Source organism: Odontomachus brunneus, unplaced genomic scaffold (assembly GCF_010583005.1).
Source record: "Odontomachus brunneus isolate Ranch 3 - 2012 unplaced genomic scaffold, Obru_v1 Obru_scaffold_025, whole genome shotgun sequence".
Lineage (NCBI taxonomy): Eukaryota > Metazoa > Arthropoda > Insecta > Hymenoptera > Formicidae > Odontomachus > Odontomachus brunneus.
The window spans coordinates 1,369,480-1,396,158 of record NW_022639475.1 but is presented as its reverse complement, the minus strand read 5'-3'; the positions used below and the strand labels follow the sequence as shown (position 1 = coordinate 1,396,158).

The 26,679-nt window shown below is 45.9% G+C and overlaps 1 protein-coding gene and 1 long non-coding RNA gene across 13 annotated transcripts in view; one reads left to right on the top strand and one right to left on the bottom strand.

The window, feature by feature from the left end:
* LOC116842387 overlaps positions 1-26,679 on the top strand; it is a 70,298-nt gene that overhangs the window by 30,650 nt on the left and 12,969 nt on the right. For 9 of the 12 annotated variants that reach the window (XR_004377720.1, XR_004377721.1, XM_032811535.1 and 6 more), the window contains exons 6-10: positions 53-617; positions 20,588-20,831; positions 21,622-21,842; positions 23,141-23,345; positions 25,625-25,972. Coding sequence is in view for 10 of the 12 variants with exons in the window: in XM_032811535.1 (XP_032667426.1) it covers positions 53-617; positions 20,588-20,831; positions 21,622-21,842; positions 23,141-23,345; positions 25,625-25,972 (1,583 nt within the window). In the remaining 2 variants the exon portion in view is untranslated. The remainder of the gene's footprint in view (positions 1-52; positions 618-20,587; positions 20,832-21,621; positions 21,843-23,140; positions 23,346-25,624; positions 25,973-26,679) is intronic. The other 3 variants (XM_032811538.1, XM_032811537.1, XM_032811534.1) reach the window with 2 other exon arrangements.
* On the bottom strand, positions 16,805-19,673 carry LOC116842397. The gene is made up of 3 exons (XR_004377722.1): positions 19,447-19,673; positions 17,889-18,163; positions 16,805-17,680 (listed from the first exon to the last, which is right to left on the bottom strand). It is a non-coding gene; the product is annotated as an uncharacterized LOC116842397 (long non-coding RNA).

Sequence of the window (26,679 nt, the reverse complement as noted above, 5' to 3'; positions counted from 1 at the left end):
CCCCCCTACACCCTTCGCGAACAGCCTGAAGAACGTTTTGTCGTTGTTGCAGCAGTAACGGGAGGGCGCCAGTGTCCAGCAAGCCACCCTTGCCGCCGCAGCCGCCACGCGTCGCCGCGCTGAGCACGCGGGCGTCGGCGTCCACGGCGTCGGCGTCGACGTCGGCGTCGGCGTCGCGCCGACGCGCCGCCACGGACCTTGGTAACCCGGCGGCGATCGAGATGGCGAAAGCGCGCGCGATGCAGGCCGCCCAGGAGCGCCCGGTCGGCCTGCTGGAGACCGACCTCGACGAGGCCGTGATCAACACGAGCTACGGCAACAGCACGACGACGACGGCGTCGACGCGCGCCGGTCAGACCGCTGCTGCTGCTGCCGCCGTTGCCGCCGCCGCCGCCGCCGCCACCACCGCCGGCAAGAAGACCCGTAGCCTGCTCGACCTCAACCACACCTCGGCGGCGCCGCGGCCGCGGCCAGAGCACGCCCTCCACGTACCCCAGTCGCCCGTCGGCGCTTCGCACAGGAGCCCCCGCGACGACGCCGCCGCGTCCGCCATCCATCAGCGGCCCCACAAGTCCATGGAGTTCCTCCTCGACAAGGAGAACCTGCACTTCGTCAAGGTGAGTCCTTCGTTTCTACTTCTCTCTCTCTCTCTCTCTCTCTCTCTCTCTCTGTGTGTGTCTCCCCTCGCTGCTCGCCACAAAGGTCACTCGGCGACGCTTCCCTTCGTCGCCGAGATGATAGACGACGGTGGGAACGCCGAGGGGAACGTCGAAGGTACGTCGAGCGTGAAACCCGCGGCGGAGACGTCGTCGGATCGATCTCGACGCAACCCGAGGACTGACGTGGGGGAGAAACCAAGCTCGTTCGCCGTCAGATGCTCCGATCTCCTAACGAGATCGATCAATCGAGCGCGCGCGACGCCGCGCCGATCGATGGCGCGCGATCGCGATAGAACTTGGATTCCAACGGAGGGATTCCCGTTCGGGAGGAATTTTCTCGCTCGCAAGGAAGTCGCGAGTGGTCGAGCTGGTGCCGAGTTGCGTTGTCACGCTCGCCTTGCGAAATTGGTTACACGCGACGCTGAAGACGATCCATCGCGTTCGGGGGATCTTGAACGGAGGTGTTCGCGTTTCGTGTCCGAGTCGGTCGCGAAACCGGAGCATCGATCGAGCCATCGTTCGAGCGTGTCGATCCCGCGCGATTGGCAGATTGCGCCGTCGGGTATTCTAGGCGCGCGCGGCGAATCGGTCTGGAGGATTTGTCGGGCGCCCTGTTGAGTAACGCGGAGCAGCGTCGAGGTAGCGCGAATCAATTGACATTCTCCGACGTGGAGATCCGGACGGACGGTCGATCCGCCGCGCAGCACGACTTTTGATCGACGTGTTAATTAACCCGCGCTGCGTGTTCTTGACTCCGTCGTTGCGACAGGAATTAGCATTCATTTCATTAACGTCGCGTCGCGTGCGAGTCGTCAATGTCATCCGATGATCCGGCTTGTGTGTCTCTCGCACACCTCTATGCTCGATATCGTTCCCTTCATTTCGTGCACAATGTCACGATACTTAATCGGATACGTTACGATAAGACACGCACGTGTGTCACGGTGAATTTCCCAATAATTCCCTTCCCCCTGGTGAGAGAGGGTGATGTTAAATCAGGTGTTGAAAGTCACTCTCTCTCTCTCTCTCTCTCTCTCTCTCTCTCTCTCTCATTCTCTTTTACGATAGAATCACTTTGAAATTGTAAAACTTCCAAGTCATTAGAGAAATCGTTCTTGATAAGTTACTATCAACGACCACGTTACACCTCGCATTTGGACTAGACCTTTGTTTCGATGTTTAGTCGACTGCCTTGTCTGCGGTCTCCGTTTACATCTCAGTATTCTCCCAACCCCGAGTACCTCAACGGACAAATCGCCGTAACCGCGTTCTGGCGACCGCCGCTTTAATCTCACCCTCCATGGAGCACAACTGCCGCGGGGCTGTCCCGCGTATCGACAGGTTGGTTAAATTGAGTTTCGCCGGCTGGATTCCTTTTAGCCGGCGACGGATCGCCGATACCCACCTTCGATTATGCTTCCTCTCTTCCTCTTTCTCTCTCTCTCCCTCTTTTTTTTTCTCTCTCTCTCAGCCTCTGTCGCCCTAGGTATATCGCACTGAGGATCGATAGAGGCTCCTTTCGCGAGGTGCGACAACGAGTGCCGTAGAATCTCTCTTCCGCATTGGCGTAGTTTCCCATAGACTCCTCCCTAGAGCTTTTCTAGGGGCGACTCGAGATGACACGATGCTTGTCGACCTCATTGAGGAGTTACCACTCGCAATCATCGAGCATTCTTTGATCTTCTAACCTGAATTTTCTCATCTCAGTTACGAGTCTCTGTTTCTCCCGCGAAATTCTGCTTTTCTCGCACGGCTGAAAAGAGACTCGTGATGTTCTTCGAAAATTTGCTTCACTGATTCATTACTTCATTGACTTGTGCCATCGTCCCTTACTCTTGCGTTACTTTATTTCTTCTCATTATGCAACTAAAGGACCCTTCTTCTCCCGCGAACACGTGATCGAGTGACTTTGCTGATTTACAAATCGCCAACATCGGCGGGAGAGACGCGGTTTCGCGTTATTTCGCGTGCATACTGAAGCTCCTCTCTCGCGAATAAATAAATAAATAAATTTCGAGATTCGCGCGCACGCGACGTCGTCGATCTTTACGCGTCGCTCGCGAATCTAAATCGACGAGTAGCCGGCGCGCAGCGAAGAACTCGCGCCGGATAGAGGCGGCCGGGCTCTCCTCTATCTTTTCCGCTCGTCCTGCTTTCTCCCCGGCGATGTTTCTCGCGATGGCGCGACTCTCTGTGCGCCGCTCGTCCGCGGAAGATAGGAGGCATCGATCCCGCCGCACACGTTGCACACGTGATATAATTATTGCCGCGGCAACCTCGTTCCGCAGGCATGTTCGCCGAGGCGCTCTCGGTCCAGAGGATCGATTTTCCGTTTTGTCGGCCGCTGCGATGGACAAACTTTGATATTATGCTAAATAAATGTTTGCCGTTTAACCTTTTCAACGGTATCGACGCGCGCACCGCGCTGTGTGTGCGTACATACGTTTAAAAAAATACTCTCGTTATATTAAAAAAAAAATAAAAAAGATTCTTGAATTTGTGCACGCATAGTGATGCTGCGTGCTTCACTCTATTTGGAAACTGATCAAATGAGCGCAAAGTCACCCAGACCAGACGACAAGACCGGTCTCTCTCTCTCTCTCTCTCTCTCTCTCTCTCTCTCTCTCTCTGTCGTTCTTACTTTCGAGACGCCGTATACGTGACCTAGCCGAGCGTAAGAGGAAGGTGGCTTTAATAAGGGTCGACGGTCATGGGGTTACGCTTCATGGGACGGTCTTCGCTCGGCGATCGGCACACATCGTGGGAGCCGCGTCGATGATTCGTTCCGCGAGCCTCTTAAACGGACACGCATACGCGCGTAATGAAGATCGTTGACCCTGCACGCGCTTCAGCCGGCTCACGCCCTTCCTTTTCACGCGTGCACACGCTTCGATCGGCTCAATTAATGCTAGGTGGCCGTCCCCGGTACGCCTCTTTAATAGACGCGAGCTGTTATTCGATATCGTCACACAAAAAGGTACTGGCCAGACTTCATGAATCCGTTCCCTAGCATAGCGACGTTTGGAATTCTTGCCGCATCATATAGGAAAATTGTTTGGAAATGTATGGCTGTGATTGTTGCCAGTAAAAATGATCAAGTCGGCAGCACTGAGAATCGCTCTGGTGCTGCGTCTCGTATCTCTCACCGGTAAATCAACTGTTGCTGTATCGCAAAAGATAAACGTACATTGTGCAAGAGATAGATTACCCATAAATATTCTTTGTGTAACTTTGGTAACGTGTGTTCGAGTCGTTATTTTTTTTTCCCCACTCGATGACTGGTTGTGTGTCTCTTCAGCTTTCCCTCAGGATACCTATCGAGGTAAATATGTATCTACATTTATATCTACAGAGCTCCGTCCTCTTTTCTCCTTTCATTTCTATCGTTATCGAAGAAAATATTTCGTACTTCATCATCACACTGTCGCCAGAGGAACTATCATTAGAAACGATTTCTGTATAAACGTCAAGTAAAATATATTTTCCCATAATTATAACGTATATTTTACTTCGCGCTAATGTCTTGCGATACAGCAACAGTTTATTGGTGAGAGAAACGAAACGCAGTAATTGTCAGTGCTGTCAACTTTATCATTCTTTTTCCGGCAGCAGCCACAGCTATTTTCAAACACATCTTTATAACAAAACTGTCGTGCATGATTATTGTTAATTATTCGAGAAATCGACAATCCGTAGAATGCTCGACAGTTATGATGCACGAATATTTTACACGCGCCTGACCGCAAATTTCAAATGTCACTACGCCAGGGAGTGGGGCTGCATTTATGAAGTTTGGCGTACAGCAACGACACAGTTCGCTCGACACGCATCTGAGCCTGCTTTAACGGAGATAGGAACATCGCAGGAACGGCGAAGGGCATGAGTTTGCGCGAGCGTGCAAACTCGCGTCCGGGGAGGAAGGAAAGAAGAAGAGCGTGAGAAAGAAACGACTTTGGATTCGGTTTTTCTCCCGGAGACACGGGTGCGGGTATCGCGGTAACACGGTGCGAAAATCGCACTCGCGACGGCACTCGGCACGAATTTCCAATGCAACGACCTCTTTCGCTGAACAGCCTCTCGCACGCAGAGGCCTCTCATGCCTTCTGGAGAACCGGAAAATTATTCGCACGCGTGCGAGAGCCTTTCCGCTTCTGATCACCGCGACTCGCACGAGGTATCGCATTGAGCTTTCCGCTCGTGGGACACCCGGTGTGTAGTCCCTCCTTTCTCTCTGAAATCAGGCCGCTCGCCGATATCCCTCTTTATCTCGTCGCACCCGTCGCCCATCGTCACCCTTCTTGTTCTATTTCCTCCCTTTTCCGTGTCTCCGTTTCTCCTGATCTCTCTTTCTCTTTCTCTCTCCCTCTCCTTCCGCTCTGCTTTGGTCGAGCCTCTCATCCCTCGTTACGTAAGAAGAAAAGACAAAGAGAACCGGGCGCCAGCCAGCAGGCAGGAATTCGAGGGTAGATGAAAAAAGAGGGCGAAATCACGCGACAGGTCGATAACCCTCATGCAAATTCTTCGGCAGTCGAGAGGGAAGGCTCGACAAAGTGTCGTAGACAAAGCAGGGACCACCCCGAAGAGGGGATAGCACCCGACGTGGAAAGCCTTTGATCACACCCGGCGAATATCTTCGAAGACCGTCTGCGAGACGACGCGGAACGCGCTGGTTCGCCGAAGTCGCCGTGAGCGCGAGGACGGCTCCTCTTCACCGCAAGTACGGCAATTCAGACTGAAGTGCAACGCACTTATTGACCACTCGAGTAACATTCGCGCCACGTTTGCGAGATAATCGATGGCCGTTCAGATAAAAATACCGCGCGGCGTCGTCATTGTTCATCAAGGGCTGCGAGATCCTTATTGCCGGAGAAGCAGCAATGAAGAGTGCCGAGACACCGACGAGGCGAAGGACGAGGAAGGGGAGGAGGTGGAGGGGTCGCGAGTAATTCCGGAAAATTGTATCTCGCTAAGAGAAATTTTGCCCTTCACAGGTGTAATCGTACACAGGTGAGAACTCGTACACTGGAGAAGATCAGGAGCCAATTCGATTTTCATATTGAAAGGTGTCGTTCGGGAAAACACGACTTCGCGGACATTCCCGGACGGCCTGGAAGATCGAAATCGGAGAGAGCCACGGAGCGCCGAATAAATACACACGGAGAGGTCGTTTTACCTCACGGCATAAAGGCCTTCAATTAGCCCGGCGACGGATGTAGCGAACGCATGCTTAATTTCCAGCGTTCCGGAAGGCGAGGATTAGCGAGCAGATCCAGAACACGGTCGCGCGGATCTCTGGATCTCGCACGCTTTGCAAATATCAGAGCCCCGCGCGCGTGTCCATGGCTTCAACAATGCCTCCCTCTCTTTGCCGTCCGCCTGCTCTTCAGCTTCCTCCTCTCATCTCGCTTCCACCAGCGTGGCGTATTGATCGACGAACACCAGCAGTCGGCACGGCTGCCTGTGCGCGTGTTTGCGTTATGTGTATAGGTGTGTTACGCTTTGTCGTTTCGCGATACTCGTTTTCGCACATATACACACACAACACACACACACACACACACACACACACACCTACGCAGCATTACTAATCTTTCATTCCGCCTCGCGAATTCACCTTCACTGACCGGCAATGCGAATCTATGTCATGTTGACTCCGAGCCCAAGAAGAGACGGTTTCGTTTTTATTCTATAGCCTGTGTATTGTCCCGAGGGAGGAGGGAACAATCGCTCGATCTTTCCGCGGTATCGTGGACTTGAACGTTGAGGTTTGCACTGAAAAAAAGTACTTGATGGTCGTGACTGTAATTGTATGTACAGAGAAAGAGAGAGAGAATGAAATAATTAGTTGTCGGAGGCAATTAATTTCCCGTACTATCGTTCTTTCTCGTTGAACCTACTGATAATATGATTGGTGCTGAAAACGATTATAAATTATAGATTTAATTGTATGGTCTTATAATCACGACAACTATAGGTATTAATATGTTATGATTATCGCGTACGAATGATAGTCATGGTCGACACTAAACACGCAGAAAATTTCATAGTAAATGTTGCTGCGAAATTTTGTAAACGAGGAATAGAACGACATTCTGCGGTAATCGACTGTTCTTTCATTTCACGTGTGATTTTTATATTTCGCGAAGTGAGAAATGTGCTATATTAAAAGATTTGCTACGTTTTTAGCGAAATTTGCCGTGTTTCTTAGCAAGATAGACTCCTTAGACTCTGGCAGTCTCTGTATTTCTGCATTAGAAATATAGTAGAGTTCAAAAGAATTTATGTGGAAAAAACGACACAACTATAATATTCTCGCCGTGTACAACACTCTTTCTGCTCGGTGTGACATTTTCTGACGGATCTCGCATGCGTTGCGTCAAATTTGCGAGTTTCTCAACAAAATTGGGAACATCGTTATCTGTTATTTTCGGAAAATAATTTTATCGAGGTACGACAAAGTGTGACAAATAGTCAATATATCGCTCGCGTTCAAATCGAATCTGTCGGGTGCTTTGCGCCGCGCGGCCGTAAAAGGTATTAATTGCGTGTGATTATCCTCGCGCGATGATGTTAAGCCGCCAGGCATCCGCATTATGCGCAGTATTAATCATCGGCGTGATTTCGAGGCGATCTCGCGAAGCGAGAGCCGGAAACCGGTATTTTTCTTCATTTTATTGTCTGCTCGACGTTGACCGTGAGGTGCTCGTGACACGTGGTGGTGTAAATTCTTAATTAATATTTATTAGAGCCGACGGGCCGTCGTCATCGTCGTCGTTGCGACAGCCGCCGCCTTCGTTCGCCCCGTCCCGAATGGAACCAAAATTAATCACTCGCCAAACAAGGCGGACGGAATCCGGAAAAACTAGTCGAACGTTGCACGTGCACGCGCATCAACGCGCGCGCATGTAGTGTGTGTGTGCGCGCGCGAGCGCGCACGTGCGTTTGATAACTCGATTGTTTCGCAATATGAAAGCCGCGATGCGTCGTTCGTCATTCGTCGCGCATGACGCGATGAACGACGTGCGTTCGCGCGGATATTCCTGTTAGCGAAATTGTCCGCAAATTTCACGCAATTCGCCACGATTACGGCGCCCGGTCAGTTTCGACGTTCGGGGCGTCACGAAACCGGACGATCCGTGTCCGTAAATTGTCACAACGTGCTCGACGGCATGGCTCGGTCACGTCTCGCTGATCCGAGACCCGGGGAGAAATTTAAAACAGCGATTAAAAAGTGCCTGGACAGTTCTCTCCGGTTCTATCGAGGTCCTACGAAGACAAGTCCACTTAGGCTTTACACAGAAACGTAACGCTTTTACAAATTAGCGTCTGGACTTATTAATCTGACTAGACCTAATCCTGATACGCTTAACTAGACCCTGACTGAAATGACGAATTAAAGACCTTTTGCTTTATTTATTATTTAAGGTATGATCAATTAAAATCTTTCTCAGAGTATGTGTTTATTACAATTTTTCTTGTAACTTCTATCACAATTTTTATTGTTATATATAACACTCGTATACTATTGTTATTATCAATCTTGAATATCTTTCTTTGGCTAATTTATCCATTCATTTTTTATATAAAATTACATAATTTTGTATATTTACATAATTTGTACATTTACATAATTTTGTATAATTTTTAATATTGAAATTCACATTTACTTTAACTATTCCTATAGTAACATTTATCGAAATATTTACCTTATAATTAATGAATAATCGTTTTTTTTTTATTGAAATCATTTAAGAAATTTACTTCTGGCCGAATCTTATTAATATAAGTTTCGTTTGATGGGGCATTCACGTCAGCATGAATTCATGATTTATTCACAAAATTTCATTCAAACTTGCCTATTTTAGCAATATCTGGGATATTATAATACCCTACGACGGTATGTCTACTTTGAGGCATCCTTGGATAGAGCTATTACATACTTAAGGCTTACCTCGATTGATTTCTACTCGCGTATACAAGCGAAATGTGTCGTTAACGGGTGTCAACGTGGCGATTTGAAAATTTCCGAAATTTTGCAATGAACACAGAGAGCCTCGTTGCGTCTTAGAACGAGGAAAAAATTATAAGTGGGTCACGGTAATGTCAATGAATCACGTGGAGTCGTCCGTTTGCATTGAATGAATATGCCGCCGTCGCGATCGATAACCACGCTCAGCTCGCTGAAGAATCGTCAAGAATCGACGACGCGGAGCGTCCTCAACGCGAGGCTATTCGCGTGTTGGACTTTGTCATCTTTAAAAAAAAAAATGAGAAAAAATAAGTAAGGTAAAAGTACCAATGACTGTATACTAATAATAATGGTATCCAACTCTGGGTATTCTTATTGTTCCGAGTCTTCATATAAATATGTATATTTAAACTTTCAATGTAAAATAAATATCCATTCTCTGATCGTGTACATATATTTTACTTTGAGTGTATAAATGGGTGACATTTTTATCATGGATACACTTTGGTCGAATCAACCAGATATCGTTATTGTAACTCAGCAATCGCACTGTGGTTACAGCAATCGCATAATTAGTTGTTACGTATTTTACTGTTGGATCTAGTTGGCATAGAGTTCCTCGAGTCACAATTAGGACACCATTTGCAGGGAAAAAGTGGTATGAGTGAGTGACAGAGAAACTGCAGCACGTTTCGTCACTTCAGCCTTAGAGTTTCTCTCTCACTCTCAGACCAATCAGGAATCATCATACTTTGTCCTAACTTAACTAAAGGAACTTTAGGTTGACAAAATCAGATTGGGCCAATCCTACTATTTTTTCCGTATGCGGATTAATTTGCGAGATTGTCTCGCGATGTTGTTACTCTCTTAAAGTGAATCAGTGAATAGTCACTGATATCAGTTATAAGTATAACACTGAGCACTTTCAGTGCAATATTTATAACTGCAAATCAGTGTATATTCACTGTTTTCAGTGATGTTTCACTGATTCATTTTAAGAGAGTAGTTTGCGTTGATTAAATAACCCGCACTCAGACGGATATTCCTTACTGTCCGAGTTCTCTGTCAGATTTCCTCCTGTGCTACGGTACTTTCGGCTGTCCGTTGCTTAAACTTAAACCGGGACTTCCGGTTCATTTGCGAAAACGTCGCGAGCCGCGCCAGAATCCGTGTATCTTGTCCCGTCTCGTCTCGTCGAAATTGTGCCGCATGTAGGTTCTCACAAATCGATTCGAAGTCTGCACCTGCATGCACTCATATATGTATCCCACACGAATGCAGTGTGCAGTTGGCATGTCGAGATCGAGACAGGGAGTCCCGACATTCCGCTAACTGTGCCCCGCGTATCGGTATCATTATGCAAGCGCGAACGGTTTTAGAATGGCTTTGAAACCAGGTGAATTTAAATAGAAGGAATCTTTCTCCTTTTCATAGAAATTAGAATTCGTTTCACGAGAGGATGTCCTCGCTTTGTGGAGTTTGCAGAATGGACATACATTGTCCCGAAGATACTAAGATATCGCAATTCTAAAATTGGGACACAATTTCCCGAAAAGACACTATATCGAAATTCGCATACCGAGACAATATCGCGAAATACAATCTTTCCGATGCATACGATTGTTCGGAGGAGGAACCATTACCTCGAAAACAATACACAGAAATGTATTGATATCTACCCGTTTGTCTATTTCTTACTGCGCTCAAATAAGCAAATACACGCAGAGAATATTAGTTCTTTTTTATATAAATTCTTTTCAATTTTGCTGTGTATTTAATAATCCACAAACGGGCTGTCAATGAAGTCTATCTTGCTAAAGAACATAGCAGATTTCGCTAGAGACACAAGTGTTTTAATAGCACATTCCAGTTCCTAAAATATAAATAGCACATATGAAGTGAAAGGATAGTAAATTCCTGCAGAATGTCGATCTATTCCTCGGTTACAAAATCCTATGGTAATTTCTACTATAAAATTCTCTCCATGTACTAATGCATCGGAATGTGCAACGAGACAATTCCCTGAAATTCTATTTTGGAAGATTGTCTCGATATTACGACTTTTCAGGAAATTGTGCGTGTGTCCCACTCTTTGGATTTCAGTACATTTTTTTCGAGACAATGTCACCAATTTGTAGGCTCTCGAATGAAAACGTGAAACTTGTCTCTTTCTTTACTTCGAAGTAAGAATTCGCATACGATTCTCGCTGATTGAATGCAATTTATAATTTCTATTTATCGGGGGGAATTTTTCATTAATAGCAGAAAAGCTCAGAGCGACGTATTGTTGTCGAGGGCCGCCAGCCAGCAGTCGACCCTTCGTCAGCCGCCCTTATGTCGCTCGTGCGTCCGTTGTGTTTGACCCACTTTAGCACCCTATTTCGGCTGAAAGATCTGGGCACGTAATAGGGGGGAAAGCGACCACCAATGCGCGTGCGAAGGTTGGCTTTAATCCGCGTGACAGCTTGAAAGCGGATCGCTTCGAAGTCGAGCTGCGCTCCGAAAGTCGGGATGCGCTCAGAGTGAAGCGGCCACAAAAGCGCCGACTACTTTACGATCGCTCGCGAAATACGAATCGCAAATCTGCTATTTCAAATCGAAATCAATCGTTGCGTCCTTTCTCACGTGCAATGCGAAAGACACGTTTGCGCGCAGCAGTAAGGGAACAGGAAGAGAATAAGCCGAATAATTTTCTTGGCGATTTCGATCGACGCGCGTCTCTCCAAAGGCAAAGTTCTCCAGTTCCGCAAAAATCGCGCCGTCGATTACGTTAGATCCGCCGTGTCGAGTGTGGAAAGAAAGAGGCGGTTGCGTGAAACGTTAGCACTCGGCGAGAGAGTCGAAGGCCGCGAGAGTCGAGAATCCACGACGTGTGGGCGCTCTTCGTGTGCCCACGTGTATCTACGACAGGCTGCGCCGCGCGCACAGTGTCGTAAACCTCGAGGGGCTCGTACACCGAGTCCCAACAAAGCCTTAACATTTACTCTCTTAAGGGGGCAATTTATTTTTATTTTAGCGAAGCCAACCATTTTTCCACTCAGTGTATCGTGCTACCTAAAACTATCCGATACACTCAGTACTAGCTGAAACTGTCTGACGTCGCCCGAGTTATCGCGATTTTGAGGTCTCAAAAATTAGCACTCTTTACGAATTTTTTTCCCCGAAACTATGCGGGCGATAAATCCCAAACTTTGTATGGTTATTAAGATATATTTTATTAAAGCTTTCTAATTTTTACAAAAGCAGAAATGATATGTAAAATCATAGTTGTAATGATATGCGCGCAAATTGTTGATTTTCATGATCATCACGATTGCGAGTCCCTTCGTGGTCTGAAACAAAAAAGTAAGGAAATTAATCTACAGACTTACCGCTATCGTCTGAAATACGGAAATGCAAAACGAACCATTTTTTCAATTAATTTAAGATGTATAAACGTAACATTTTTAGTCCATTCTTTAAATTTTATGTTTATATGCCTTGAATTAATTGAAAAAAATGGTTCGTTTTGCATTCCCGTATTTCAGACGATAACGATAAGTCTGTAAATTAATTTCCTTACTTGCTTTTTTATTTCAGACCACGGAGAGACTCGCAATCGTGGTGATCATGAAAATCAACACCTTGCACGCATATCATTATAACTATGATTTTATATATTATTTCTTCTTATAAAAATTAGAAAGTTTTAATAAAATATGTCTTAATGACTATACAAAGTTTGATATTTGTCGTCCGCATAATTTCGGAGAAAAAATTCGTAAAATGTGCTCATTTTTGAAACCTTAAAATCAAGTTGCTCCCTTAAAGTGAATCAGCGAATAATCACTGATATCAGTTATAAGTATAGCATTGAACAATTTCACTGCTGTACTTATAGCTGCAAATTAGTGTATATTTACTGCTTTCAATGATGTTTCACTGATTCACTTTAAGAGAATACTAATCTAAAACTCATTGAAAAAAGAAAGTGGTTTTTTAGTCAAACCATATTTTTTTCGTACTAAAATAGTGGCAATAAAATACACATAAGGTTATTATTATTAATATCATAGTAGAGTTTACTAGAAAAATTGTTTCCTTGGTCATAATTTATAGTAATTATTTCTTTATGCGATTATAGTTACACAAACACACCAAATATTTTCTTCTCATTATACTTTTTCCGATCTGTATGAATGACGCTGAAAATGACTTTTATTTTAGCGAAGCCAGTCATTTTTCCTCTCAGTGTATCGTATTAGATACTAGCTAAAACTATCCGACGTTGCCCGAGTTATCGCGACATGTCAAGGGGATGAAATCAGAAGAAGGGAGTGGGCTGTGTCCAAGTTTCATGTAGCCTGTTTTCTGCCGGGTCTTAAAGAGTAACTATGTAAAATTTGATCCAGAGAGATCAAAGGCTTTAGGAATGTATAGGGAAACACATATATATATAGACAGATATTCTACTTTATAGATATAATCATACAGAGATACGATAAGAATGATTTATATTCTAAACAGAATCGTAAGTCTCGTAACTTGTTCTCGTAAAATACGTAAGAATTTATGAGTAGATTTACAATTCTATGCAATATTATATGTCGTATAATTACTCGTAAATATCTACGATTTCATGTAATTTACAATATTTACAAGTGATTATACGACATATGATATTGCACACAATTGTAAATCTACTCATAAATTCTTACGTATTTTACGAGAACAAGTTACGAGACTTACGATTCTGCTTAGAAGTGCAGTATTAGACGGAAAAAAAGGATATAATGCACACACAATCAGAAATATTTTGTTAAGAGCAGTACAGTTACATCACTTTAGTTATCTTTGTGTGGTGGTAATGTGTATGGTCGATATGACTCAGTTACTTTGGTACATCAACTACATCAATGTAGTTGCGCGTGATCCGGTCGTGGCAATCAGAAATCGGTTGGGATGACATTCACTAATGGATACATTCTGTTTGGAGTAACCAGATATCGTCACTGTAACTCGGCAATTGCTCTGTGGTTGCAGTAACCACACAATCAGTTGTTCTGTACTTTACTATGAAGTCTAGTTGGCACGACCAGATTTATGTGTGGGCTCTCACCGTACTGTTTTTTCCATGTAGGAATTTTCTCCTGGCAAATGTGAAGGCCTCAATAAAACTTGGCCTGTACCTACGCACTCGCCGACCTCGTCGCGAATTCACGTCAATTAAAGCCGCAATTATTAGCAACACGACCGCCGCGAGTGTGGAAACGACGACACTTGCCCGATCCAAACGCGAAAACAGCTCGGAAAGCGCGCGGGAAACGACCAGATGGGCCGTAAAATCGGGAGACATAAACAGAGGAGTAGCTCGATTGATCGGTCGACGAGCGACGTAAAGATCGTCGTCGCGAATCCGGCCGTGATGTGCGCGCGTCAACGAACGCGAGAACCTTCCCTAGAAAGTTGCAAAACAAAGGCCGCGCACATGGCGCGCAGATCCACCGCGGGTTATTCCGCTTGCGTGCTAAAACGACGACTTCTCGAGCTCGCGACTTCGCACAGCGCGTATCGGTGCGTTTGTATACGCGGGCGCAGATGCACACCGTATACACATACGCACACACACACGCACGTACGCATATGCGAGCTGTATATGTCAGCCGCAACGCGACGGCTTCACGCGTACGATATTTCAGCCGAGGTGCATTACGACGCGGAAATTCAGCGGGCGAAAGTGCTCGAGACGAAATGTAATTTAGTAATTAGGTAATCTAGTAATATCATTCATTAACTGTGTGGAGAGGAGGATTAATTGCACTTGCAGTTTCCTCGAGTGAGTGGAACTCCACTCGGAGAGTAGGACGACACAATCGAATCGCTCGAGCGACTTTTCGCTTCGATAGAGCGAATCCTTCCATCCTAAACGGCCCATGGAATATCTTCGCTCGAAATTGTAGAGTGGATTTCCTGTGCTTCCCCGTCACACGAGAACAGATTTGCTCTAATCGATTGAAACATTCACCCGCACGGATTAAGAATCCACTTCGAGTCCGATTGAAACATTCGCCCTTGCGATTCCGTGCCGGGCTAGTGTTTTCACTAGTCGAATGGATTTCCACTCGTTTCGAGCGAGATTTATTTGCACTCCCAGGAATGTGCGGTGTAATTTGGTAATCGTTTACTCACGGAAGAGGAAAATATCTCTCTCGTTTGTGCGATTGCCGTCGATCCGCAATATCAATCTCGTTGGGAATCCACGCTTCCGAGTCCGCGCCAACTGCACGTCGCATTCGCGACGCTCGCGCTTCCACGTTATCGTTATCAGCCATACTCGAGCAGTCCAGCCAGCTGCGGTAATTCATTTTCTCGACGCGCCTCGTCGGCATGTGTATCCATGTACGGTCGGTATGTGTGTGTGTGTGTGTGTGTGTGTGTGTGTGTGTGTGTGTGTGTGTGTGTGTGTGTGTGCAGAGTACTTGCAACGTTTCTACGATAAGAAACGTGCGCAGAAATTATTTACGCGAAACGACGCCGTCCGCGTAACTTCGAAGTTCGTCGCACGACCGGGGAAAAGTTCAGCAACTTCCGCCGTTGTGGATGCATTATTAAGGCCGGCAGCCTTTGAAAACAATCGCAATCGATAGTGGTTAACAATGAATAGTGGTAAAAGGCGACGACGACGCAGCTTTCTTTTCTTCCTCATCGTTATAAAACGGCAGAACCCACACGCTCCTACACATATACACATAGGATTGTTACTATTATCCGAGAGATTATCGCGTGCGTGCGTGCTACGATCGCGTGCGCGTGCATGCATAACTTTTGACTCGTAATTAACGCGGCTGTTAACAATTCGTCGTGAACGCGTGCTTGAACGACACTGCGCGGTATTATTAAGAAAAAAAAATCGTTAACCTACTCGCCGGGGTTACTTCTTGTTTCAAAATTCAGTCGATACGATGCACTGATCTTTACGCGTGTACGTCGAGAGAAAAAATATCCAAATGTCAGTAAATATCTATTTGGTAGATACTAACAACATATTTCCTTACATCTTAATTCTTTTCTTTAAATGGAATAAATAATTCCTTTCATGGAAGAACTAAGGTTTCCTTAAGGGATTCTAAGGATTCTAAGGAAGTATTTCCTTATTTGAAAAATGTTTGAATAATGCTGTTGTGTGTGTATATAAATAATCCAACAAGTAAATTTCATTATTTCTTACATATTTTTCTCTCACAATGTACATTAATCGGCAGAATAACTGCGTGGTGAGAGAAAATGATTAATCTGGCTATATAATTACAGTCATTTCCGACGCAAACTATGTTTTATTGTAATTCAACACGAATATTACAGTTATTATTCTTCGTATAATTTCTTTTAAATGTTACTATTTCTCTAGTGGTGTGGAGTGAGATTGACAGTAAAGTCTATCTTGCTAAGGAACACGGTAAATTTCGTTGTAAACACAGCAATTATCTTTAATATCACATTTCAGCTCCTGAAATAGAAATAACGCTTATAAGACGAGAAAACAGTCGATTACTGCAGACTGTCGACTCACTCCTTGATGAATTCTGTAGTAATTTTTAACATCAAATTTTTTCCCGTGTAACGGAGAAGTAGCTGCAGCGATATATAGCGTGCGAATTCACAGTGACAGATCACCGATTTCCCACATCGTCACACCGTCTCTCTGGATGATCAACAAACGATCAGCTGCGATCAATAATATGTATGCACGGTTAGAAAGTCCTAGTTACCCAATTACGTTGCGCGCCCAGCAGACCTCTGCCAGTTAGTGCTCGTACATAAGTGTAGAATATTTGCAATAATTTTCTTAGACAGCCAGAAGGGTTTTCTATATTTAACGAGCGACTTGGCGAAGTAGTAAGTTACTTGGAAATGTCATGGACACCCCTAGATAGCGGCGCGCTCGTCTCTCGGGGCGATATCGGCCGTGTGTGTGCACTTGCGGATGCAGCTGGAACAGGATGCATCGAGACGCGATGCACATGCACTTGCGCCGAGAATGAGAAAGAGAGAGAGAGAGTGAGAGAGGGAGGGAGAGAAGCGCGGGGTCTTTGGCCGCCTAATGGCGGATGTGCTATGCCGCGTCTTTGACGTGGCTTTCCCCCAATTCACGTCAATTGGCGACGACGAGAACGACGACTACTACGAGTACATACGCGACGTCGCAATGAAGGAAAAGGCGTAATTAAAATTAGCGCCGCCGCATCCCCCGCGCTCAGACACTCGTGGCTCGCGCAGACATTCGTTACGCAACGTAATTCATCCGTACGCAACGCGATATCGAACCTTGACGCTGTGTATTTCCTTTCTTTTCCTTTTTTTCTTCTTTTTAGGTAAAAGTACCTAAAACATATACCTCTCTCTTTGCGTCCCTTTGATCTCCGCTGCGATCGAAACTCGTCTCATTTCTCTTCTTTTTCTCATTTCTGTTCTTTTTTCTTTCCTTCGATTTCATTTCGCGATTCATCGTCCGTTTGCATCTCCTTTTATCGTCGACCCGTTATCGGGCGTATTATGCGGATAGTAAATATGTATCTTCGAATTCAGACGAGATCTTCAAAGGCTTCGCGATAAAGCGAGGGAGAGCCTTCGCGATAAAGCGAGGGAGAGCCTTCGCGATGTGATATCCTTCGCAATTTGTGGAACTCGTGCATCGGATATTTTCGACAGTAATGGATGTTCCGTTTTATCAAAAATTTAGCGGCTCGCGAAATCGATCCGACGAAGTGTCTCTCTCTCTCTCTCTCTCTCTCTCTCTCTCTCTCTCTCTCTCTCTCTCTCTCTCTCTCTCTGTCTCGCCGCATACTCTTCCTATCCGCATTACGTAAACGCCCCCTCACATTTCCGCACACGAATCGTTTCTATCCCACGTTCAGCCTTGGCCTCGTACTTTTAAAGCCTCCACCGCTGCCGCCATTATCATCAACGTCTCTTCGGCGTCTCGGGAAATCGACGAAACAGAAATTCCACCCTCAATTTTGGTCCCATCGGCAAAATAACCGGGCATCCTCGACGCTCCGTCGTGCAAATTTGGCTGAATGCGAGAATCAAGCGTGAAATTATGAGGTTTTCGTGTCGATTCGAGTTCCTGCCCGATGCTACCGCTCTAATAGAACGCGCCAACCTCTCGCTGCAACATCTTCCAGAAAGACGTTAAGGGCAGAGGTTCGCGTTGGTAGAATATTTGTAGAACACGCGGGGCTCCGTCGGTATAGGCGACGGTCGAACGACTCACAACCAACCGAAAAATATTTTCCTTGGGCCGGCGAGCGCGCGGGCGCACATGTGCGCGACGAACCACTCCCTCGCTTGATGACGAAGAGGACGTGGAGGCCATCCGTTGTTGCTTCCCGACGTCCCGTTAGACGTGCGCGTGAAAATCACACGCACGTACAGCATGCATCCGTTACGCGGCCCTCCCCGCGCGATTAGCATCGGCGAAGAAGTCGTCGGCACGCGGTGAGAAATATGATGAATCGAGTGCTGGCTTCTGAACAGCGTCCGTTGCCCGTCAGAACTTGAAACGACGCGTCAATATTGCGTAAACATAAAATTCGTGAGCATCGACCTTTTCTTTTTCTTTTTAATTGGTAGATCTTTAAGATCGACATTAACTCATTAAGATCCAGGAGAAAACCGCCAAGGATAGGCTTTTAAAAACCACCTAAATTAGGACAAAACGTCGAAATTTGTTAAAAAGTGAAAAAAAAATTTGTGTTGGATTTCAAAATTCAAGATGGCGGACCAATATGTTGACCGGAAAATTTGAAATTTTGACCTATTTGAGTGAAAATCCGTATAAAGGGGGTTCACTGAGTATGAATATGCACTTATTTTTTCAAAATTTTTCAAAACGTACTTTCATTGAAATAAATCAAAATTAAAAATTTTTGGCCGCCATATTGATTTTTAAAGTCAAAAAACCATTTTTCTTCTACAATCTGCTAAAGTATGATGTTTTGCCCCAAACCAAACATCTTCGAAAGATAGTTTATAATTTGGTTGGATTTTTCGCCAAATAACAAAACTATATCAAATTTTCGTATTTTTAGGCGGCCATATTGAACCCGCCATTACGAATTTTGAAAAAATAAGTATATATTCATACTCAGCGAACCCCAAACCCCTCCTATACGAATATTTTCACTCAAATAGGTCAAAATTTCAAATTTTTGGGCCGACATATTGGTCTGCCATCTTGAATTTTGAAATCCAACACAAATTTTTTTTTACTTTTTAACAAATTTCGACGTTTTGCCCTAATTTAGATGGTTTTTGAAAGCCTATCCTTAGTGGTTTTCTCTTGGGCCTTAATGGATTAATAATCTACTCAAGTGAGACGTTCAGATTCGAGTTCAGAGTCAGATGAAAGTTGTTCAGTTGAATTACTCCAATGTAATGTCACGTATAGTTCAACTGGAAAATTGGTATCTAGGCTCGTATCAATAGTTATTATTTGAAACTCGTCTCAAGTGAGACATTCAGGTTTGAATCCAGAATTAGATGAGACTTTTTCAATTGAATCGCGCGGTTGCAGATATAAATGTCACATATATCATAATTCAATTGAAAACTTGGATATATTTCTGAATAGTAAATGGAGTATCTCACGTCAGACAAGTTTCAACTTTCGACAAGTGACAACTATCGATACAGTCCTCCGATTTCAATTTGGAGTTAAACCCAATTTTTTTGGTTAAATCGCATGATATATGCGATGTTTTTGTAGTCGCGATTTGATCGCAATACCTAACTCTAAATTCAAATCTGGAAATTACTTTCAAAACTATTAATACAGACCTGAGACATCTTTTAGTAGATTATGCTGTGCGGGACGAGTCAATTACTTGACCGTTTTCATCAATCTCCTTTCTGGTTTTTGTAATAGTATACGAGTTTTTTTTAAGTTTTTCGTAAATTCAAGGTACATTAGAATGTTTATTTCATGTCTTAGGATTTAATTGTCACTGAAGTAGACCAATGAGAGAGAGAGTTGATTAGAGGGCGATGAATAAAGCGTGTCTGACAAAATGATGAATAAAGCTGTGTCTGACAAAATGATGATCTGAAAGTAGGAGCGAGTCGGCGAATAAAATGCAGTGTCGTTCCCAGATCGGCGAGCGCTCACGTCGACGACGCGTCTCCTCGGAGGACATGCATCCTCGATTATAGATCTGGTAGGATCGCGAAGCGACCCACGGCTCTCACGCTCTCACGCACGAGATGGCGACGGCTCTCGAGCTTGTTAGTAGCGCGGCGTGTCGAATTTTGATCGAGTCCGCGTCGAGAAGCTGCGACGAGGACCTCGTGTCGACCCTGGCGCAGGTTTGTCCCTGAAACTTTCGCAAAAGCAGGATCGATGTCTCGCACCGCTTCGCACGTAACTACCACCGTTCAATCTGTCAGCCACACGCCACCGGGTGTCCCAAAAGCATCGCGCTTACTCCCCGCGGCGACTTATCGCGAACAAGGGGTGGGAAACGTTGAGGGTGACATTCACCGGATATTAGACGTAGTCGTGTGTGCGTGTATATGCGTGTGATATGGACATGTCGAGGATACAAACACGATAGATTTAGCAAGAAACTTCTGTCACGTAAGTTCTGAGTCGAAGACGGTTGAAATGATTGCGTCTATATTTGGCTCAAGATTTCATCGACTTTCGTTCTGGCTGGTTCTTTTCATTGATTTAATTTGTACTTTTATTTGATTTAACTTGATCTATGTGTTAAGCAAGATTCTGCTTCCTTTTAATTTACCGACAAAATTTATTCAGAATCGATCGACATTGATCATTGCGTCATGACCGTCGTCGATATCTGCTCCTCGTTTCGGAACTTGCGCGGACATTTCTCGTGGTTTACCGCGAGCGTAATTTTCACCGATCAATCCCACGCAACTGGCGAACGCTGAAGGACGCGAAAAACGCTTGTCGTTGCAGCCGCCGGAGAATGAGCTGCAGAAGGTGGGCGAGCGCGTGCCAAGCGAGCACGAACTCCGTGTGCAGCGGTCGCTGCAGCGGTTGAACGTGCCTGACTGGTACAAGAATTCGCCGGCAGCCCGCGACGGCTTCCGACTGAAAAGACACTCCGACGCGTCGCAGCACGGAGGGTGGCGCGCCCTCGGCTCCAAGACCACCTCCCTGTCGTCCCTCTCGTCGTCTTCCAACCGACAGCCGACCACAGGTAAGACGAGAAAAGAATTCACCTTTGACCGCTGCAAACTCGCAACGTAGAGATTGAATATGAAGGAGAAGAAGAAGAAGAAGAAGAAGAAGGTTTGGTCCTTATAAAAAGAAATCACGCGGATACCAATTCTTGTGTCTCGCACTCGCGACTGTAATCGTGACGATAATCATATAGTATAATATAATGTATAGTATAATAGAATTTATTATATTGCCAGGAAAATAATGTTTTAGTTTCTGTACTGTTCTTTATAGTACTAATAATAACTATAGTGATAATGTATACATGGAGAAAATACTGCAGCAAAAACGAAATTTTTGTTATCTGGGATTATACAGAAGTGTGAAAAAGTTATTATACATTCGTTTAAAAATATTATGTTTGACATTTTACTACCAAATTGCAATTACTTGAATGTCTTTTATATCATATATCAGGTAAGTTTTTGAGTTAATTGTTTCTATAGTAATTTGTACTGCAATTTCAGTATACTCCGTCTTTACACACGAAATACTGTAAAATGGAGTGCAATTTCAATGTAATTTTAACTACAATATTTTGTCTGTGTATTGCTGCTATTACTTTCTTGTTGGAACAACGAAAAGATACAACTGGAAATAACTATAAGTTCATGAGGATTACAAGTGAGATCTCTCTCTCTTTCTCTCTCTCTCTCTCTCTCTCTCTTTCTCTCTCTCCTTCTCCCCCTTCTCTGTCTATCTATCTATCTCTTCCTCCTTATCTTTCAATGTACAATTGAAAGTGATCTCCGTTTCTATTGCCGCAGGTGCCCTTCTGAGTCCCAGCCCCACGCCCCCCGTATTTTCGAGATGGAGTACCAGCTTGCTCAACAGCGCCGGCAGTTCGCCAGCGAGTTCGGCCAGGTCGTCCTTCAATCACCGACAGCCCTATTTGGGCTGGCGTTCTCAGGAACGGCTGACCAACCCGCGCACGCCGGCAGAACGTCTCGCTCAGGGTATACTTCCTCAGCTGCAGGCCGCAAACAAGGTAACCCCGTCATGAAAAACTTTCGCGCGCGTTTTGATCGTCCCAATTATCCCCTCTCCGTTCTCCGACACGCGACGAAGCCGCGCGAATGTTCCGGTGGTTTTTGTGCGACATCGATTTCCTTCTCAATCGTAGTTAATTTCGGCACAAAGATGAACGGAGCTGAAATGTACGGCATTCATCGTGATTATCGATTGCAGCCTCGCCGATTGTTCCTCATTCAGTTCCTCATCCCTCATCTATCCGTGAATTCAGACCGACACGCTGACCGGTAAATGCAAAATTCAACGTAGAAATGATTGACGTCAGCGCGCTCGACGTCCACTTTCTCCCGAGCTGATGCTTTTAGGATTCCGCCTAGTTTTCCAATCGATATCTGCGAAGATACGTACTAGGCCAATCCACGGATGTCCGCGTTGCATGAAGTGTGTTCACACATTTGCAAAACGGATCCACGTAGATTTCATTAAAAAAAAGTGCTGATCCAAATAGAATTCCAAATGTCACGGTTAAAATTAACCGCAGCTTTTTTGTATCTGCTGCAAAATTATTTGTGGTACGTAGAATTCACAGTAGCAGCATTCTAATATCTGCATAAAAAATTAGGTTTTATTACCAATCATTATTAATCTTGCCTTAATCTGGATGAGCGCTTTCTTGCTAAATTTCACAAATAGTTCCGACATAAATTCCGTCTATCTATATATTGATTAAGTAGAAAACGTATACGCGACATCGCAGTGTTTGCTGGTCACTTATTGATCTCAGCTAATTTCTCGTATCCACATGATTTTCGCTACGACTGCAATATCACTGTTTGGAGTGTTGGGAAGCGAGATCTCCTCCAGATTACCATCTCAAGCCAACGCACCGCGATTTGCGTGACCCTTTGCGTCCTTTTCCTCCTCCTGCTGCTCCCGCGCGCGCGTGCTTTGCTGTTTGCGCGATTTATTTTTAATTTCCGCGAGGGAAGGCGCGCAAGCGCGACGCCGCTCGCTAAAGTTAGAATTTCTGGCAGCGAAAGAGCTCGCCGCGTCGTCCTGTCGTCTCGCGTCTTCTCGCGGCTTCTCCTCTCTGCGCGGACGCATACAAATATCCATCTGCCTATCCCCCCGGGGTATCTTGCGCATTCTCTCGCGGTGATCCCTTTCAGCGACCTGTCGCAGCTCCTTTTTCTCGCGATCGTTCCGATCTGGCTGCTGCCTCGTCAAAGAGCGTATCTTAAGCTCCGCGTGTCTTGAACTCATTCAGAAGTCTTAGAGCGTCTGGACTCCTTGGACCTTATGCTTACTTCGCAGCAACAGCAGCAGCAACATCAGCAACAGCAGACAACGAATCAGCAGCTGGAAGTGCGGAACTCGATAAAGGAGGTGACCTCGGCCATCGTGCACTACGTGCAGAGCGGCCAAGAGGTCGGCGGCGGCGGCGGTGGCAGACTCTCGCCTCGACCTCGACCTGAAGATTGGGACGACAGGGGCGGAGCGAGGTCGACCAGCCCCCGAGGTGAGCACTAAACCACCCCCGCCACAAAAAAAATACATCCCACCAACACCACCATCACCTTTGCTCTCCGCCACAAAGGTAATTTTGAGTTTTTCCTAATTTTTAATGTTCTTCATTTTTGTCGCCTCTGGTGTCACCTTTACTGCAAGCTACATCTTTCTGGATCTATTTTTCTATCTATTTTTGTTCTTTCTCTCTTTCTCTCTCTTTTTCTGTTTCTACCTATCTATCTATCTCCGTTTCTCTATGCATCTCAGCTGGTTCTTCGCATCGCAGTGGTCAAAACAGGTCGGTCTTTAAAACATATTTTTCTGTATCGATGGTGTTCCATGTTTACGGAGCCTTGCTGCTCTTCACGATGAATTTTGTTTCATTTTTTTTTCCTCCAACAGTGTGTTGTACTGACCAAAATGTACATTACTGCCAAGTGTATATATATATATATATATATATATGTATCTTTTCCCACGTTACTCAACGCCCCAAAGATCTTTTCACTTGTGCCACAATTACCGCTGTGAGATTTAGACGCCACGTGTTCTCAATCCCGGAATCAATAAGCGGAAGAGTGACGTCGGTTTTGCCTTCGATCGGACGCGAATTTGGAAGACGCCGCGGAGAAAAAGACATGTATTCCGAGAGAGGCACGACCTCCGAGTATTCTCCGGTGTGATCGCCGAGAGGTATCGTGCGAGGCATCGCACAATCGTGGAAATGGCTCGCGAATGGTGCCTCGATTTCCGCCGGCAACATTGTGGCGCTGTGACGGCCGTAATACTCGGCGGCCAGCACCGGTTGGCGCATCGCGACCTTCTCTCGTTCATCGCGAACAAGCCCGACAGTGTCCCAACGGCGCTTCCGAGCGCATCGTCGAGACCAAGTCGCTATTTCGATAGTCCCGCGGCCGTCGCCACCGAAAATAGATCACCCTGAAATTCGAACCGCCCCCCTGCCTCTTCACCCCTTGACTTGACTACCCGCTGCTACTCGAGGCGAAGAACTCGCGCGTCCCTATATCTCGGCGGGACGCGATCGGACGTAAGAATGCGGACGAGCTGCAGATCGAGGTAAAGAAGAAAAACATGAAAAACACCTTTACGCGTCGGGACTTACGTAAACTGCTTCGCGATCGCGGACTTCCGTCCCGCCGTGGGAAATTCGACGCGCTATTCGGTTTTCGCGGAACACCTGATATAACGGGAGGGGGAGATCGATGCGACGCTCCACTAGGACGTGCGATTATTAATCACGCTTGCAATACTAATATTTACATTGACAGTGGAACTAACTCGGCTGCTTACTTATCGGGTACTTGATATACCGCCGCGTGCGGCTTGATACTGAAAGGCTCTGTCTTTTCATTCTCTCATGCTTCATTAACGCTACTTTTCGAGGCAGATTATGACGTATGTGTGTGTGTGCATCTATATACATATACATTTATATATATATATATATATATATATACATATGTAGATATTGCGGATATATTATCTTTAGAAATATGTTATATAAAGTTGTTCCGCGCAATTGGAGTATGCATTAAGATCGTGGGGAGTCGCGCGTTTTATATATTGCATTATAGTCGGTCTACTTGGGATTATTTTTAGCTTCCTTTGTCACTTCGATGTCTCACCGCGCCTCTACTTAAGGCGATTATGCGGTCAATAAAAATGGTTAATGCCCGCATCGTCGGAGCTTGATCGTCGGTAGAGCCTTAACGAGAGATTATAAATCCCCGCGGTATTATATAACGCGCGCGATAGTGTCTATCTCTCTCTCCCCTTCCCCCTCTCTTTTTCTCTCTCTGTCTTTCTCGCTCTTTTTCTCATGGTGTCTTGCGCATTAGGACAAGTCATAGTTATTTAATCGGCTTACCCGCCGGGGGGAATAAATTTCGTAAATGCATCGGAACTGCGACGTTTACGGCCGCGCAGGAGCGTAGTCGAGATGGCCGAGTCTCTCGGGGAACGGCTCCTTCGACGGTGAATTCTCGATTCGCTGGGCGAGAAGAGCTCCAAATTTCTCTATAGAGAATTCATAGCGAAAACAATATCGCGAAATATTCGTGGTTGTTATTGCTTATTGTCGGGGTATATCCCGGAACGGGATGAACGCTCTTTCCCAAAAAGACCGACTAAAACGACCCCACGGGCGGAAATAGGGAGCGAAAAAGAGCTTAGGAAACCGGTAGAGAGTACTCAGACAGACAGACGCCTCTCGGAGGGTCGCTCATGACCCCGGCGCTAATCGCTCGCATTTGTGTCGGCACCCCGAAGGGAGCGTGAAGCTGTGCTGGATGGAGAGCTCGTTCGTCGGCACGCGGCCCGTGGACTCGCCGGAGACGCCAATGAGCCTGGCGACCGAGGAGGCCGACTGCTGCGCCGGCTGCAACGCCACGGGCACCGAGTCCTGCAGCTGTCAGGACTCGGCGGCCTCCGGCCTCTACCTGGACCTGACGCCGAGCCGCGACGACGTGCGTCATCATCATCATCAGCAGCAGCAGCCATCCTCGGCCGGACCGTCGCCCACCTCGTCCGCTAATTACCACCATCACCAACATCTTCATCAGCATCAGCAGCAGCAACGTCATCAACATCACCGTCAGCAGCAGCGTCAACACCGCGGTGAGTTGCTGCTCGCCTAGCGGACGCGCAAGCGATATCTCCGGCCAATCCGCGCGCTACTTCCGGTCTACTTTCTCTCTTCCCGTTCGCTGAAAATGCGCGCGAGGGCTGACGAAGACGAGATTTGTCTCGCGCGAGTATACATATATACATATTTATGTATGTATAAATTTATATATATAAATATATATATATTTATACGCATCCTCTTCTTCGGACTCGGAGTAAGGGACGGTTAAATTAATGATAAATGAATTCATGTAAATTAGTGGTAAATCAACGATGAGAGAAATATGCAGCTTGCGAGATCAGCAGATTTCGCGAACGGTGTCTCATCGTAGAATCCGTTCGCAGGCGTGAAAACGCGCCTAGAGACGGTAGCTGTAGCGTAATTATATAGTAAAAGTATCTCGACAATTACGCTTATGATAAACAGCTGTCGTTTATCGATGAGCGCTTTCCATCATCGAGGAGGTCCAATTAGAGAGTAATCTTCTGAGTAATTTCCATGACAGAGAGTCGTCCTCGAGTTCGTCATGCAACACCTCGTCCTGTCCTTTCCGCAGGGAAAGCCACCCCTTTCTCCTCATCCCGTGCCCTTTAAAAGGGCGACATCCGGCGACGGCGGCGCTTTCATCTCGCTCGATGTAGGCGCAGAATCCCTGTAGGCGTTTAATCCTTCCTCTTCCCCCTTCCCCCCCCCCCCC